At 40.6% G+C, this 18,287-nt stretch overlaps 2 protein-coding genes and 1 long non-coding RNA gene across 5 annotated transcripts in view; 1 reads left to right on the forward strand and 2 right to left on the reverse strand.

The window, feature by feature from the left end:
- Positions 1-400: 400 nt before the first annotated feature.
- Positions 401-11,422, reverse strand: ptgesl (prostaglandin E synthase 2-like). Of its 3 annotated transcripts, none has more exons than XM_061769184.1 (8): positions 11,037-11,422; positions 8,593-8,802; positions 8,443-8,498; positions 7,616-7,768; positions 3,017-3,217; positions 2,769-2,886; positions 1,123-1,185; positions 401-1,040 (listed from the first exon to the last, which is right to left on the reverse strand). In XM_061769184.1, exons 1-8 carry the CDS (start codon positions 11,367-11,369, stop codon positions 912-914), a joined length of 1,263 nt encoding a protein of 420 aa, XP_061625168.1. In that variant the 5' UTR covers positions 11,370-11,422; the 3' UTR covers positions 401-911. The 3 variants fall into 3 exon arrangements, with proteins under 3 accessions (XP_061625168.1, XP_061625170.1, XP_061625169.1); XM_061769186.1 differs by lacking the exon at positions 11,037-11,422 and adding an exon at positions 10,369-10,618; XM_061769185.1 differs by lacking the exon at positions 1,123-1,185 and having other exon boundaries at positions 11,037-11,406.
- Positions 11,423-12,011: 589 nt separating this feature from the next.
- Positions 12,012-14,536, reverse strand: LOC133475840 (uncharacterized). The gene is made up of 4 exons (XR_009787938.1): positions 13,681-14,536; positions 13,196-13,258; positions 12,984-13,056; positions 12,012-12,885 (listed from the first exon to the last, which is right to left on the reverse strand). It is a non-coding gene; the product is annotated as an uncharacterized LOC133475840 (long non-coding RNA).
- A 388-nt stretch (positions 14,537-14,924) lies between these two features.
- LOC133475734 (ral guanine nucleotide dissociation stimulator-like) overlaps positions 14,925-18,287 on the forward strand; it is a 52,080-nt gene continuing 48,717 nt past the window's right edge. Inside the window, exon 1 of the mRNA XM_061769060.1 lies at positions 14,925-15,095. Within this exon, the coding sequence (XP_061625044.1) occupies positions 15,075-15,095 (21 nt within the window). The 5' untranslated portion in view covers positions 14,925-15,074. The remainder of the gene's footprint in view (positions 15,096-18,287) is intronic.

Below are 18,287 nucleotides of genomic sequence, written 5' to 3' on the forward strand. Positions count from 1 at the left end.
AGTCATTCAAACTGCTCCAATTGTCTGAGGACTCTGCATCTTTTTGCACAATTGTACAAACATTACCAGATAACTAGCAACCCTTTATTGCTCAGTGACTGTTTTTCTCAATGTCTTTATGTCTCAAAAGTGTTCTCTGTCAATTGACTGTCTGTTGTCTCACTAGATTTGCTCAAACTACCGGAGACAAATTCCTTGTTTTTTGGACATATTTGGCAAAATAAAGATTATTCTGATTATGTTGTAGCTAGACAGGATTAGTAAAAGTCAAATAAAAAAAGATAGCTACGTTAGGGCTAGAAAAAAAACAACCTGTTAGCTGTACAGTTTGAAGAAAAGACATTTATTCTATTTTTAAAAACTTTACTCGCTTAAAATCAGTTAACTGCAGTGCAGCATGTTGCATAAAATATTTGAAATCAAATTTTATTTATAGATAACAGTTTAAAGCTCATCAAAAAGTTTACATATGTTGAAAACAGCAAACCACATTCTTGTATTTATTGACGCTTTGTACAAGTATGCACATGAATCCTTCTGCAGTTCAAGTACATTTTAATTAGTTAAACATTTTTATTAAAGGTTTTTATGTCAGATGAACAACTCGAGACCGCCTTCTTATGGCAGCATCAGCATACTGCATGACGGAATGCTCAACACAAGAATAAGTTAACACTTTTTCTTTCCACCTCTCCCTTTTTTTGGGGGGACTTTAAGGAACCCAAATGAAACTACAACAGAGGAGCTCAGCCACTGACAAGCATAAAACTCCACCTTATATTGCATTGAATATTGAGCATGACTGCAATATTCCAGAGAAAAACAATACGATCATATGAGCATCGATCAGTCCCCATGTCCTCTGCAAAGCAGTTCCAGTTTTTTTGTGAACAACACGGTTACCGTGATGACTATGAGCGGTCATTGTGGTTGCGCGTGGCCGCCTCCATGCGCCGGTACCACGGCTTCACCTTGGTGTTGGCCATCATGTCGTCGAAGGCCTCCAGGCCCTCCATCACACGCAGGACGCCAAACACCGCCTGCCAGGGACAAGCAGGCGGCAAAACTACAGTGAGATTTGATTTTATTTTTTTAAACAAACATTCATTATGGGGTTCTTACAGTATACAGTGAACCCCATTTATCACGAGGGCTACGTTCCAGATGCACATGATAGGTGAAAATCTGCAAAAAAGAGACCATAAGTGAATGGGAGTGCAACTGGTTGTTCATTTATATTGCATGTGCCCTACGTGTTTTCAGAGAATTAATCAATGGATGGACAGATGTGCAATAATTAATCGACAACTAATCGATTATCAAATTAATTGTCAACTACTTTGATAATTGATAAATCCGTTCAGAGACATCGTTTAACTTAAAAATTGCCCAAATTCTCTGAAATTCAGCCTCTCATGAGTAAATATCCTAAGAGTTCTGTAGTCCTCCATGAAAGCAGACTGATTATCTTTGTATTTAATTCAAATAAGACATTTGCAAACATCTGCTTTTACGTTGGAAAAGGACGATCAACATTTTTGCCAACTTTCGGATTCCGGGGTTCAAATACCGGCCCCGACTGTGTGGAGTTTGCATGTTCTCCCCGTGCCTGGGTGGGTTTTCTCCGGGCACTCCGGTTTCCTCCCACATCCCAAAACATGCAGGGTAGATTAATTGAAGACAAAATTTCCTGTATGTGTGAATGTGACTGCGACTGGTTGTTTGTTTATATGTGCCTTGCGATTGGCTGGGGACCAGTTCAGGGTGTACCCCGCCTCTCGCCCAAAGATACCTGGGATAGGCTCCAGCACGCCCGCGACCCTACTGAAAATAAGCAGTACGAAAGATGAATGCCTGACTGAATGAAAGTTTTACCCCTCCCACGCATTGAAACACACTTTTTAAAGTATTTCCTAGCACCTGTTGTCACTTTCTCTGTCATGAAATGAGAGACTATCGTATCACATCACTCTGAGGAAACAAACAAACACACACACACACAGACACACACACACACAGGGGCATGGGTGTGTTTTGGTTTTGACCCCAGGCTGTATTAATTGTCTAAAACAAATCAGAAATCTATTTAACACTAACCAAATAAAGTGACTGACACGTTGAAAAAAATATATGTTCAAAAAGATTTCCTGGAACTTTAAATTGCTCAGGTCAAACTGACCCAGAAGAACATCAATGTGTATAACAATGTGCCCAGGACAGCACAGACTGAAGTATGGCAACATGTTAATTTATTGTGATTTTACTTTTTCCAGTTGTCTAAGGTCAAGCCATTAAACATAAACAAGCCCCCCAAAATATGTCACTCATTCAAGGATTTAATAAAAAAATAATAATAATAAATAAACCTTTGGAAACTTGAAGGTAACAGGAGGGTTAATTCTTTTTAGTTTTTTTGTGTCAGTTATACAGTAAACTTCAACTGGGAGTGACCCAGCATGCTTGCCCTCTTATTTGAAGAACTGTGTGAGCAAGAGAGTCTTCTTTATTTCTTCTCCTCAAAGTGATGTTATAGGAGATACTCCCATTTTGTGACAGCTAGAGAATGAGAAGTGCTAAAAAAACACTTCAGAAGTGTTTTTTAATAAGTTTAAATGTGTGTGTGGTAGCGGTAAAACTATTTTAAAATTTATTTTTATATGGTCTCTCTACATCGTGGATTTTCACTGTCTGGAACGTATCCCCCGCCGTAAACGGGTTTGACGTAGATTGTCAGGTGAGGATGCGGCGGCATTGCCATGTTTCCTCACCAGGTCGGCCAAGTTGGGCCGCTCTCCGCCCATGAACTTCCTCTTCTTGCCGACAGCCGCCACCCAGTCGTTGACGGCCTTGTACAGGTCCTGACGCACATCGTCCTGAAGATTGTGTCTGCAATTACATTTACTTGCATGTTATTCATGATGAAAACTGCTGTGTACAATAGAAATGAATATGACCACTGGATATAACCAAGTCCAAAAAGTCAGAAATGATCCGCAATCCCAAGTGACTCACTCACCGGCTCTTGAGGCGCTTGGCGATGACAAACATGGCGGCGGCGCCAACGTACTTAGCGAAGACTCCCTCCAGAGCGCCGAACTTGCCCTCTCGCACGATGTAGTCGAAGGAGGCCAGGGCCTCGCTGGTGCTGCGGTACACGTTAGGCGAGATCAGGTGCACCAGCCAGTCGTCGGCCCACTGACGCCACTTCATCTCTTCCCTGGAACAGAAATCCACAAAAACACCACCATGCTACAAACATGTTCACAGCAAAATCAAAAGATATTATAAAATGTGTAATGTGTATGTTGCTTTGGTTATGTGTGTATGCATGTGACTGTGTGTGTGTTTGTGTGAGTGCGTGAATGTGTGTCTGTTACTCTGTGTGCACGCAGGTGTATGCCCGTGTGCGAGGATTTGTGTGTGTGTGTGTACGTATACGTGTCAGTGTGTGTGCATTTGTCTGTGTGCATGTTTATGTGTAGGATTTTCCACATATACATTTGTGGCGGGTCACTACAATTACATTTTGGCCGCCGCAAATAGATTTTGCCTTCGATGCTGCTGATCCACAATATCGATTTCCTTTTTGATACAATATTGAAAAAACAGTTCCTCAAATGACTTGGGTATCAATAGTATAAATATATAATTTTGACAATCGATCTTTTGGTATCAGCGGCATCGAATTTTGAGACATTATCGATATTTCCACACACCAGTGACGCTGCTTCACCCGGCTCATAATGGAAATCTGTAGTTCTTTGCAAAATCCAATCTGGCCTTCCGATTCTTTTTGCTGATGAGTCGTTTGCATCTTGTAGTATGGCCTGTATTTTCTTCTCTCGAAGTCTTCTTCGAACAGTGGATTGTGATACCTTCACCCCTGCCCTGAGGTTGGCAGTGATGTCCCTGACTTGTCTTTGGGTGTTTCTTCACAGCTTTCACAATGTTTCTGTCATCAACTGCTGTTGATACCCTTGGTGAATCCGGTCAACGTCTGCTGCTCAGTACACCAGTCGTTTCTTTCTTTTTCAGGACATTCCAAATTGTTGTACTGGCTATGCCCAATGTTTGTGCAATAGCTCTGATTGATTTTCCCTCTTCTCTCAGCTTCAAAATGGTTTGCTTTTCTCCCATAGACAGCGCTCTGGTCTTCATGTTTGCTTAACAGCAAATGGAGTTTTCACAGGTGAAACCCAAAGCCAAAAACAAGCACTATTTAATGTTTAAGGAATCAATCTAAAAGGCAACACCTGAGCAACTAGAAGCATCCAAATGTCTTGTGCGGAGCCGATCAATGACATAATTGATCGGTTTGGCTAATTATGACAAAGCTGATCAGCATAAAATGCTAATTATCGGCCGATACCGATCAGATTGGTGTAAGGTCTAATGTAAATACCATGAAATAAAAGCTGGAATTCTGAACTTTTGTCTCATATTCATCTTTTGATTTGAAACCCAAATGTCTTCAGTATACAACAAAGGAATTGACCTTGCCGTGCCAATACCTTTGGAGGGAACTGTCTTTATGCATTTGTTGAGTCTCATGTCCACCACTAATTCGATCGATCACCACTAAGTCAGTGTCCCACTTCACTTCATACCGCCACGGACTCATGCTATAAACCCACAAGTTTTTCATTAAAATCATTTTTAAAAACTTCCAACAAAAGTATTGAGTTGTAATTTTATGAACAATACTGTGCTGCATGTCTTGAAAAGAACTACATTGTTACAAAAAAATAAAATAAAAATCACATTCTGCTAAGAAATAACGTTATATTCACGTATTTTATATATATAATAAATATAATAATAAATATAATATAATAAAAAAAATATATACATTTATTTATTATATTTCCCCCTTAATCCAACCCCCTTAAATTGTCATATAGCAGCCATTTGCCATAATCAAACTATTTTTTCCCCCTCAATGTACACATACCACCCCATATTGACGGAAAAAAAATGAATTGTTGAATTTTTTGCAGTTTATTAAAAAATAAAAACTGAAATATCACAGAGCCATAAGCATTCAGACCCTTTGCTGTGACACTCATATTTAACTTGGGTGCTGTCCATTTCTTCTGATCATCCTGAAGATGGTTCTACGCCTTCATTGGAGTCCAGCTGTGTTTGATTATACTGATTGGACTTGATTAGGAAAGCCACACGTCTATATAAGAACTTACAGCTCACAGTGCATGTCAGATGAGAATCATGAGGTCAAAGGAACTGCCTGAAGAGCTCAGAGACAGAATTGTGGCAACCTACAGAACTGTCCAAGGTTACAAAAAAAAAATTCTGCTGCACTTAAGCTTCCTCAGAGCACAGTGGCCTTCATAATACTGAAATGGAAGATGTTTGGGACGATCAGAACCCTTCCTAGAGCTGACCGTCCGGCCAAACTGAGGACTCGGTGGAGATGGGCCTTGGTGAGAGAGGTAAAGAAGGACCCAAAGATCACTTCGGCTGAGTGCCAGAGATGCAGTCGGGAGATGGGAGAAACCTCGAGAAAGTCAACCATCACTGCAGCCCTCCACCCGTCGGGGCTTTATGGCAGAGTGGCCCGACGGAAGCCTCTCCTCAGTGCAAGACGCACGAAACCCTGCATGGAGTTTGCTTAAAAAAAAAAAAGGACTCCAAAATGGTGAGAAATACGATTCTCTTGTCTGATGAGACCAAGATAGAACTTTTTGTCCTTAATTCTAAGCGTTATGTGTGGAGAAAACCAGGCACTGCTCATCACCTGTCCAATACAGTCCAAACAGTGAAACATGGTGGTGGCAGCATCATGCTGTGGGCGTGTTTTTCAGCTGCAGGGACTGGACGACTGGTTGCAATCGAAGGAAAGATTAATGCGGCCAAGTACAGCGATATCCTAGACGAAAACCTTCTCCAGAGTGTCCAGAACCTCAGACTGGGCCGAAGGTTCACCCGACAATGACCTGAAGCACACAGCTATAATAATGAAGGAGTGGCTTCAGAACAACTCAGTGACTGTTCTTGAATGGCCCAGCCAGAGCCCTGACTTAAACCCAATTGAGCATCTCTGGAGAGACCTGAAAATAGCTGTCCACCAACATTCACCATCCAACCTGACAGAATCAGAGAAGATCTGCAAGGAGGAATGGCAGAGGATCACAAAATCCAGGTGTGAAAAACCTTTTGCATAATTTCCAAAAAGACTCATGACTGTATTAGCTCGAAAAGGTGCTTCTACTAAATACTGTGCAAAGGGTCTGAATACTTATGGCTGTGTGATATTTCAGTTTTTCTTTAATAAATCTGCAAAAATTTTAAAAATTCCTTTGTTTTCTGTCATTCTGGGGCGCTGTGTGTACATTAATGAGGAAAAATAAAATGAAGTTAAATGATTTTAGCAAAGGGCTACACTATAGCAAAGAGTGAAAACTTTAAGGGGGTCTGAATACTTTACGTACCCACAGTACGTTAAGTACAGCATTTACAAAAGGAATATGAAATTATGGAAAAACAAAAACAGAATACATGTAAACACATGCATGCCTGTTGCTTTGCTTTTATTTGCACGTTTCCATTATGTCTTTGAAAATTAGATAGAAATATTTGACCTATTTCGTCAGCCACTGCTTGTTGCAGACAAACTTCATATTCACAGTAAAATAATTTGCAGATATAACTTGAGTCACTGTCAATCATTATCATACACAAAGCTACAGTATGCCAATTACATAAGACTACACTACATCATGGACGGTCCAGTGCTATCAATGGAAAAGTTATTGTCGAGCCCTATAAGTGTTAAATGTTTTCATTTTGTATTAATTCTTTGTATTTATTTTTTTATTATCTTATTTATGTATTTATTCATGTGATTGTATTTTTTTTTCTTTTTTAAATTGAAATATTTAATTTTACTATAAATTATTCAGCCAGTGTTTGTTTTAACTTTAACCCCCGCTTCACCCTCCAAAACCCCGGGTCACCTGCCGGATACCCACCACCACATTCTGGTCCTGTGGGAAACCCTGGTGTGTGTTTATTACTGCGTGCGTGCGTGCATGTACATGTCGATTTGTGTACGTCAATGTGTTACTATGTATGTCAATGTTTGTGTGTTTGTCTGTGTTCACGTGTGTGTGTGTGTGTGTGTGTGTGTGTGTGCGTGCGTGCATGCATCTTACTCTGTGTGTGTGAGGAAAAACATGAAATAAAAAAATAAAATAAAAAATGAAGATCGCTACGTTAATTAAGGGTTAGAAAAAAATATAATTGAATAAAAAACCTACATTAAATACTTTAAAAAATATCCAATTCAAACTTTAAAAATGGGGTTAGAAAGAATATCAAATAATTATACACAATATATAATAAAGAATAAACTAACAATGTTGGCTGAACAGGGTTTAAAATTGTTTTGGTATTTTAAAAATTATCTTAAAAGCACTTAAAATCGACTACTAAATACAGCCTTCTCATAGAAGTTGTCATTATTTATTGATAAACATTTAACACTTTTTAAACAGTTCAGTAAGTGGCAGACATCAAGAAGTCACTTTACATATTTACATAAATAAAAACAAAGTTAGCTTATCATTGCTACATAGCCCAGCGACACTTAGCTTACTTCTGCATGCCTTTGTCGGGGTAGACGGCGGCCGTCTCGTCCTCGGTGAGCATGAGCCAATACTTGTTGCTGTACTCTGTCACCTCCTTGCCGCTGTCGTTCACAGATTTCAGCTCGGGGTAACAGCGCAAAATGTCTGACATGCTAGAACCCCTAAAAAAAATATATATATTTTTTTTAATTCTCAATTGTTTGATGAGCTAACATTGGAAGGGTATGTCATGTAGTTGACTTGAGGTCCAGATTATTGTCAGGATAATCTTCGACGTATTTGTTAAAGTGGTTGTCAAGGTAGTTGTCCAGGTAGTTAAGATTGTTGTTAAATTGGTCGTCAAGGTAAGTGACAGCATAGTTGTCAAGATTTCTGCTAAGAAAGTTATCAAGGTTGTTAATGTGTCAAGGTAGCTATTGATATAGTTATTACGGTAGCTCTCAGCGTAGTTTTCACGGTAGTTGTTTATATAGTTGTTAAGGTAGGAGACAATGTAGTTGTAAAGATAATTGTAAAGGTGGTATTTAGGTGGTTATCAAGGTAGTTGTCAAGATATTTGTGAAAGTAACCATTATGGTAGTTGTCAAGATAGTTGTCAATGAAGTTGTCCCGGTAGTTATTTATATAGTTATAAAGGTATTCATTAAGGTAGTAGTCAACGTAGTTGTCAAGGTGATATTTAAGGTGGTTTTCAAGGTAGTAAAGATAGCTGTCAAGGTGGTTGTCAAGATAACGGTGTTTTTGTCAAGGTTTTTGTCAAGGTTGAAGTTGTCAATTTATTTCTGAAGGTAGTTGTTAAGGTTCTCAAGATAGTTGTTTACATCGCGATGCTTACTTGCTGACTAAGTAGGTCTTGAGTGAGCTGATGATGACAGACGAGTCGTTCAGTTGCTGCAATTAAAAAACAAAAAAAGGTTGACATCACATATTAACAATTGATAATGAATGATGACGTTTGCCGGTTAGCATTAGCGTAGCATGGTACCAGGTGCTCGTCCACCATGAGGATGGGAACCTTCCTGTAGGTCGACCACTTGATCTCCCGTCGCATGACGGGGTTCACCTCCACCACGCGGTAGGCCAGGCCGTGGTAGTCCATGAAGGCTCGCACTTTGCTGCAGAATGGACACGTTTGGTACTGGTACAGCGTCAGAGATGGAGAAGCCGACGGCGAAGCACCTCCTGCAGGGGCCGCCTGAGACACACGAGCAAGCACACTTCATTTCTATTGGGGAAGTTGGAGTTTGTCAACACTAACTGGCAAAAGGAGCCATCACATTAACTCATTCCCTCATTTTTGTTGTCACAAAAGCAAAACAAAAATAAACGTCAAAGTTACTGTTCCTTTTCAGTAAAAGATTATTCTCTCACTTTTTAGTCAAGCCAACCCATCATGTTCTACTGCTTATTACTAAAGCATGGAAAAAGCTAGAAACAAACTTTTTTTTTTCCTGGTGAAATACGAGTGTACACTTTCGTTTCGTACAAAAAACAGAATACCATTTTATTCTGTTTTTTTTGTTTATTTGCAAATCATGTTCAACCTATATTTAATTGAATACGCTACAAAGAAAAGATATTTAATGTTCAAACTGATCAACTTGTTGCAGCCATCAAATTCTAAGTTAATGATTATTTGCTAAAAGCAAAGTTTATCAGTTTGAACATTAAATATCTTGTCTTTGTAGTATATTCAATTAAATATAGGTTGAACATGATTTCCAAATCACCGTATTCTGTTTTTATTCATGTATAACACAACGTCCCAATTTAATTGGAATTGCGGTTGTATATCCGGTGCCATTAAACTAAATATTTTGTGAGTCTTTAAAGATCAGTGAAAATGCTCTAAAATGGCTAGCTATATGGGGAACTCAGCTTTGAAAACAGCATGTCGAAAATAAAATTGTGACCCCAAAAAAATCTGGTAGAGCAATGTACAGCAGAGATATATTAATAAACAAATCAAATAAAACGAGAGCGTTTTTCCACTCTATTTGGCACAACTGTGGTGATTTTCTTATAATGCAATACTTGTTGCATAATCACAGTATATGACTTACACTTTTTGGGGTCTTTTTAGTTTGCTGCAAAAGCTGCTCTAAATTACTTTTGTAAAGTTCAACTTTGACATTATATTGTCTGTAGTTTCTAGAATAAAACAAATGTTCATTTAATTCATACACTGAACAAAAATATAAACGCAACACTTTTGTTTTTGCGCCATACATCATCTCTATATATCTATGGCATATCAAGATGCTGATTAGACAGCATGATTATTGCACAGGTGTGCCATAGGCTGGCCACAATAAAAGGCCACTCTGAAATGTGCCGTTTTATCACACAGCACAATGCCACAGATGTCACAAGTTCTGAGGGAGCGTGCAATTGGCATGCTGACTGCAGGAATGTCCACCAGAGCTGTTGGCCGTGAATTGAATGTTCATTTCTCTACCATAAGCCCTCTCCAAAGGTGTTTCAGACAATTTGGCAGTACATCCACCGGCGTCATAACCACAGACCACGTGTAACCACACCAGCCCAGGACCTCCACATCCAGCATGTTCACCTCCAAGATCATCTGAGACCAGCCACCCGGACAGCTGCTGCAACAATCTGTTTGCATAACCAAAGAATTTCTGCACAAACTGTCAGAAACCATCTCAGAGAAGCTCATCTGCATGCTCGTCGCCCTCATCGGGGTCTCGACCTGACTGCAGTTCGTCGTCATAACCGACTTGAGTGGGCGAATGCTCACATTCGATGTCGTCTGGCACGTTGGAGAGGTGTTCTCCAACCGGCGTATACGACACCGTGTTCCAGTTTCTGCCAATATCCAGTAACTTCGTACAGCCATTGAAGAGGAGTAGACCAAAATTCCACAGGCCACAATCAACAACCTGATCAACTCTATGCGAAGGAGAGGTGTTGCACTGCTTGAGGCAAATGGTGGTCACACCAGATACTGACTGGGTTTCTGACCCTCCAGATCCCACAATAAAGCAAAACTGCACATTTCAGAGTGGCCTTCTATTGTGGCAAGCCTAAGGCACAGCTGTGCAATAATCAAGCTGTCTAATCAGCATCTTGATATGCCACACCTGTGAGGTGGGATGGATTATCTCGGCAAAGGAGAAATGCTCACTAACACAGATTTAGACAGACTTGTGGACAATATTTGAGGGAAATGGCCTTTGTGTATGTAGAAAAAGTTTTCAATCTTGGAGTCCAGCTAACAAAAAAATGGGAGCAAAAACAAAAGTGTTGCCTTTATATTTTTGTTCAGTGTATATTACATAGCAAAATCAGAGAACCTGACGGTTTATATTCTTCTCTTTGACAAAACATTCCCGTTTACAAGGTCAACTCTGGTCTTCTATGGAAGGCAGGGTTCCCCTTCCTCTCCCCGGACATGAGGCCTCTCACCTGGGCTTGCTCCTGCGCCAGGTGTCGCTGCTGGTCCCAGTAGAATTTAAAGGTATGATAGAGCCCAACACCGCCGCCGACCAGGAAGGCGCAGCTCAGCGCACGGGTTCCGCCTCCCCGCAAAGACCACAGCAGTCCAGAGAGGGCTCCAGTCCTGCCGCCGCCGCCGAAGTAGGACCTCCGGGACACTCGAGAGCCGGCGTTCCCCGGCAGGAGGGCGCCGTTGCCGGGTCGGCGGAGAACAGGACTTTGCACAATCGTCCAACCGACCTTACCCAGGGATCTGGCGCAGGCGGCCGCCATGTTGGCTTTACATAAAGTCCCACAATGCATCGCGCGAGATTAGGTAGCGTGGGTACACTTTCCCCACGAATCACATCTGCCAGGCTATAAGCACCGCCCTTATGTGACGTCATATATATTTACGATGTTTTGTTTTCACTCAAATTAAAGAATAAGCGCGGCACGGTGGCCGACTGGTCCTCATAGTTCTGAGGACGCGGGTTCAATCCCCGGCCCCGCCTGTGTGGAGTTTGCATGTTCTCCCCGTGCCTGCGTGGGTTTTCTCCGGGCACTCCGGTTTCCTCCCACATCCCAAAAACATGCATTAATTGGAGACTCTAAATTGCCCGTAGGCATGACTGTGAGCGCGAATGGTTGTTTGTTTCTATGTGCCCTGCGATTGGCTGGCAACCAGTTCAGGGTGTACCCCGCCTCCTGCCCGATGACAGCTGGGATAGGCTCCAGCACGCCCGCGACCCTAGTGAGGAGAAGCGGCTCAGAAAATGGATGGATGGATAAAGAATAAGCAGAATTAAATTACACATAAACACATTTTAAATTGAAATTGTGAAATACTTTATATTTAAACTATTTCAGTATTTATTTAATGACCAATTTATAGATTAACAATTGAAAATGCAAATGATTACAAATTCAATTCAATAAGAAATGTTATTGAATTATAAAAAATTCTACAAATTTAATAAAAACCAAATTGAATACTTAAAAAGGTACCACTTAAATTACTAAATATTATATTTCACAATGTAATAATACAATAGATGTGTGCAGATCAAGGTTTCCCTCTAATAAACACCTGCCGCTAGTACTCCCTGTACTATGAAAACACCCATGACGGTAATGCGAGGCAATACTGTATTGCCAATACTCTGTAGTTGAATATGCCCGTGGGCACCACACTACTGCATGTGCTTGTAGCACATGTGGTACTCTGCAGTTGAGTAAATACACTGTGTGCAGATTTATTAGGCAAGTCTTATTTTTGATAATTTTTTTAAATAACCAACTGCAGTGTTTTAGGTTAATCCAAAATGTTAATAAACCTCAAAGAAAAATGTTTAAGAAAGTAAAAGTGAGGTTTAGGCTTCCTTAGGAGAATATCAATATGGGAAAAATTATTAGGCAACTATTGGTGTGTACAATTATGATGCAAGTAAATGAAAAAAAAATTCCCATCTGTTTTTTATTTTCATATAGTTAAGTGAGAATTATAAACAAACAACTCAAAATTGTCCAATAGAAATGGATATAAACTGATAAATATATAAAAGTGGCCAATATAGCCACCCTTCTATTCAACAAATGTGCTAAGCCTTCCATCCATGGATTCTGTCAGTTTCTTGATTGTAGCCGATCAGGTTTTTGTGCAGCAGAAACCACAGCCGCCATGTCATAAACTTTTCGTCTTTCAAGCCTTTACTGGCCTGCCACGCAGAGGACTACTTGGATGCATGTGATGGAGCATTGTCCTGCATAAAAAGCAGTCTTTTTGAAAGATACAGACTTCTTCCTGTACCATTGCTTGAAGGAAAGTGTCTTCTGAAAACTGACAGAATGTTTGGGAGTTAATTTTGAGCCCATCTTCAACCAGGAAAGGTCCAATCAGCTTATCTTTAATAATTCCAGCCCATGCCGGTATCCCACCTGCACTTTGCTGGCGTCTTGAGTTGACGTGGAGCTCTGTGCCCGCGAGCGATCCAGCCACGGGCCCGTCTATCTGGTCCGTAAACAGACACTCTCATTTCATTAGTCCATAAAACCTTTGAGAAATCTGTCTTCAGATATTTCTTGGCCCAGTCGAGACACTTCAACTTATGTGTTTTGTTCAGTGGTGGTGTTTTTTCAGCTTTTCTTACCTTGGTCATGTCTCTGAACACTGAACATCTTGTACTTCAAAGTATTCCAAGTAGGTTGCAGTTCTGAAATACGACAGAACTTGAAGAAAATGGGTCCCTGGTAGCTTCACGTTTGGTTCTTCTTAAATCCTTGGCAGTTAATTTGCGTCTTTTTCTCTCAACACATTTCTAATCGCAACGAAATGTTTGATGGTTCTGTGATCACGCCCCAAAATGTTAGATATTTAAAGAGTGCTCTATATACTTTTGATATTTTTTTTTTTACTTTTCAGAGTCAGTTAAATCTATTTTTAGGCCCATTTTGCCAAAGAAAAGAAGCTGCCTAATAATTATGCACACCTTTTATATAGGGTGTTGAGCTTCTTAGCCCACACTCACATTCATTACACGGCACCTGCTATGCTTAAATCCACAAAGCATTCATTTTTATCCAGCTGGGAGCTAGGAAATATGCCTAAAAGTCACAATATCGTCAAAATACTTACTTGCCTAATAATTCTGCACAGTGTAGATGCCCATAGCTGCTGTATGAGGAAATGCAGTAGCCTGGTACCCACTGTAATTGAGTAAATAAACACCCATGTTCAATAAATGAAGAAATATAACAGCTCTTTGTAATTGATTGAGGCCACAAAACAAGGAAATACAGTAGCCTGGAACTCTCTGTACTCCAGTAAATAAACACCCCTGCACAATACAACTATAGTAGTTTGATTCCCTCTGTAGTTGAGTCAATAAAAGGCCACGGCTGCAATATGAGGAAATACAGTCGCCTGATAATTTCTGTAGTTGAATGTGGCCATATATATGAGGAAATCCAACATGGGCCTGGTACTCTCTGTATTTGAGTGTGGCTATGAAACGAGAAAATACAGCAGCCTGGTACTTTCTGTATTTGAGTAAATAAATGCCTTAGCCACTACACAAAAAATACAATAGTCAGTTACCCTCTGTAGTTGAGTGTTGCCACTGAATGAGGAAAAACAGTAGGCTGGTACCGTATGTAGTTGTGTAAATAAACACCCCTGCACACTATAAGAAATACATACATACGTGTAGCCTACAACCTTCTATAGTTGAGTAACTAAAAGGCCATGGCTGCAATACGAGGAACTACAGTAGCCTGGAACTTTCTGTAGTTGAGTAAATACACACAAATAAATACACTAGCCAGGCTAACGGCGGTGCGTTCATCGCCCGTGCGGATTTTCCAGCGCCTTCCTTATTGTACGCTTTCGTGCTACGTGTGCGGCGTTCATGAACATCGTAAACGCTAGGCTACTGGTCAGGAAAGCAGAGATTCGGCTCCGCCTTCCCAGCATCCATTAAAGCATCCACGGTCGCGGTGGCATCGCCGCATCCATCCCGGGCGACTGCTCGTCAGCGGGGATGATGACAACGACGACGACGACGATGATGATGATGATGATGATGATGATGATGATGATGATGATGATGATGATGATGCAGGGTTGGTGTGGTGGAGAACCGACACTGGAGGACATCTTCTTCTGCCCACCGCCGCCGTGTTGTTTTCGGATGACAGCGGGAGGAGACAAATAAACCGCATCGCTCGCGCTTTAGCCAGCTAACGCTAAGCTATCCCTTTAGCTCAACCGCTGGCTGTTTCCCCCCTGTCGGTACTTTTCTCCTCCCCCCCCACACACACACGCCGCCATGCGGAGACATACTGGCGGCGAAGAGGACATTTAAACACCGTAGCTGTCGATTAGCCTCACAGCTAAGCTAGTTAGTTAGTAGTTGTTCCCCCCCCCCCTCCCCTTCTTTCTGTCGATGAGGATGCTAACTGAGGGGAGCGACTGACTGGGCGAGTGAAGGTGCGCTTCAACACGCTCATGAAGGTCATGACGGCGAGAGAATGATCATGCTGGAAAAACAGGTAAGTTGTGAAAAGATGGGACATTTTTGCCACCAAACTCATACCTGAACCTAGGGCTCATTTGCATGCGGCTAATTGGTATAATTAGCATCACCTGTGACCTGAGAGGCCACTTACTGCTACTTTTGGAGCTTTTTTGAATTCCATTATCTGCAGCTAAATCAGAATTTTGTTCATCACTTGTCACTGTAATCAGTGTGTTGTATCATCGAAAACACTGATAGTAGGTTATTGCATTTTATTTTTTTATTTTTTAAGAACAATTATGCCCGGGGAAGAACAACCTATCAGTAGCAAGTTGACAAGTGGCCGCCATATTTGTGGAATTTAAAAAAAAAAAAGAAAAGAAATGGAATTAGGATTTCAAATGCCCAAAATCCTCCATCACAAATTCAATTGATGACCAAAGTACATGACCTACTCGACTGGCCGCACTGCTCTTCTAATGAATAATGTTCCATTTGTAATATTTAAGTTGAGTTTTTAGGTCAAGTGACACCCGTTGAAATCACGGTAATTTTGACACATTGACTTGGAGAACCCCTCTGATTTTTTTTTTTTTAATTTGTCAGCCAATTGGAGAAGGGGTTCTCTGAGTAGCAGACACAATGAGAGGGTCGAGGAGATGTGCTAAGAAATAATGAAGTTATACTGTTTTCCTCCAATTTGAGGGTGTTTTGACCAAATTTTCTATAGGCAATATCACACAAAATGTCTCTCCTAAAAAGGCAATTTTTTCTCTGTCAATTTTCGAAATTCTTGGTGCGTTGTATTCAGGTTGAAGTGACTTCCAGCCAGACTTAGACTATAATTTTTGGGAAATCTTGTCACGTTGTTACAATCAGAGACAGAAGGCATAACTGACGAGGTATCATTCATTTGCTCCGCACTCTGGGGCATACCCCCGCAGCCTTGCGCTGACTTTCTTCAGGGCTTTGTTGAAACTATTTTCGAATATCCACCTCCTGTAAGTAAAACAAAAAAGCCCATCCCTCATTTGCAAATAGAAGCAGAGAACGAGGGCACCTCAGGTTGCTCAGAGGATTCAGAAGCGATGTGGAATTAATAGTCACCTCTATTTGATTTTTGATTGATTGATTGATTGAAAATGTAAACTTTAATACAGATAAATGTAGTGTTATAGTAACAATTTTACGAATGAGTCACGCTACCAATGTAGCAGCCATGGCAAAGGTCTGCTTGTTTGCAGTGCTAATGCTAGCTTAAAAAATAAACCTCTTACAATGATTCCGCAAAATAGCCATAACAGTAGATCTGGAATTTGTTGGTCTTTTGTTTTTTCAGGACCTAGCAATTGTCTATGACGAAACATGGGGTTACAAGTCATGAATCTTTCACATGGAGATCCTGCAAAATAGCCACAACAGTGGATCCAGAATTTATTTATTTTGTTTGTCACACGGAACCCAGAAATTGTCTACAGTACAACGGAACATGTTGGTATGAGTTATAAAGATCTCAGAGATCTCACAAAATTGGTATAAAAGTAGATCTGGAATGTGTTGGTCTCACAGAACCCAGCAATGGTTTACTACAGCAAATTATGCTACCAGTCATAAACCCCTTTTACACAGAGATCCTGCAAAATGGCGGCATCATCAAACAGTAGATTAATCATTTTTTTAATGTATTTTTTTTACTATGATATATGGTGTTATCGGTGATGAACCCCTTTCACACAGAGATCTTGCAAAATAGCTGTGACAGTAGATCTGGAATTTGTTAGTGTTGTTTTTCACACAAAACTCATTTACGACAACAAATGATGGTACTGGTCATAAACAACTTTCATACAGAGATCCCACAAAATAGCGGTGGCACCTAACAGTAGATGCATCATTTCTCCACCTTTGCCTTTTACACACAACCCAGCGATTGTTTACTATGACACATGGTGGTACCTAATAAAAAGCATTTTTTTAAAAACGGAGATCCTGCATTTCACGCATAGTTTCCACAAAATTAGCGCATCAGAGAAGTAAGCCGGCATTTGTCAGCCTGTCCCTTTCACACAGAACCCAGTGAAGGCAGATGGGATATTGTCGCAAGTGTGAGTAACTGCAACAACTGCTTTCAACACAACAGGGAGGGAGAAGGGAGAGTCTGGTGTTAGACTTCACACCCTGGTCGCTGCTTTTATTTTTAAAGATTTCACACGGCCACCGTCTCGCTTCTAGTACTACCTCAGATCCACCGGTCGACACCCCATTCTTTGTTGGTACCTTTTGTATAAAATAGTGACAAATGACAATCCCGGCTTTGATGGACAGTGTGAAAGAGGATTTAATTTCCCCCCCCCCCTGGTCACGGAACACGTTCGCCTGGTCACTTGTTGCTAGGCAGAATTCAGACCGCCCGATGGTAAATGCTGAGTCGGAAGCAGTTGTGTTAAATTTAACACTCACAACAGAAGAAGAAAAGTGAAACTTTTGTGTTTGTGTGTGTGTGTGTGTGTGTGTGTGTGTGTGTGTGTGCTTGTGTGTGTGATGTCACAAGCAAATGCTGGGGCCTGTAAATTGCAATTACAGAACTTTTAAACATCAATAGTTTTGTCATTTGAAGCTCAAACATGAAACCCTAACCCTGGCTTGAAACCCTACTTGAATCCCCAATGCTTTTTAAAAAAAATTTTCCTGTCTTGAAACCCAACTTTGAAACCCTAACCCTCATTTACAGCCCTAACACAGACTTGAAATCCTAAACCTAGCTACAAACCCTAACTCAGGCTTGAAACCCAAATTTAAAACCGTAACCCGTGGTTAAAGCCCTAATCCAGGCTTGAAACCTTACTTTAAAACCAGAAACCTTGTTCAAAACTCTAACCCAGGCTTGAAACCATTTTTGAAACCCTAATCCTTGTTTAATCCCCTAACGCTAATTTCAAACTCTAGCGCTTGTTTAAAACCATAACCCGATCTTGAAACCTGACTTTAAAAATCAAACTTTGGTCTTAAACACTACTTTGAAAACCTAACCCTCATTAAAATCCTAATTGAAAGTCCAACCCAAGATTTAAATCCAAATTTGAAACCCTAATTTCAAACACTAACCCTTGTTTAAAACCCTAACCCAATCTTGAAACCTTACTTTAAAAACTAATCCCTGGCTTGAAGCCCTCCTTTGAAATCCTAAACCTTGTTTAAAATATAGCAGCTCCTCTCTAAGTAATTT

Source organism: Phyllopteryx taeniolatus, chromosome 3 (genome assembly GCF_024500385.1).
Source record: "Phyllopteryx taeniolatus isolate TA_2022b chromosome 3, UOR_Ptae_1.2, whole genome shotgun sequence".
Classification (NCBI taxonomy): Eukaryota; Metazoa; Chordata; class Actinopteri; order Syngnathiformes; family Syngnathidae; genus Phyllopteryx; species Phyllopteryx taeniolatus.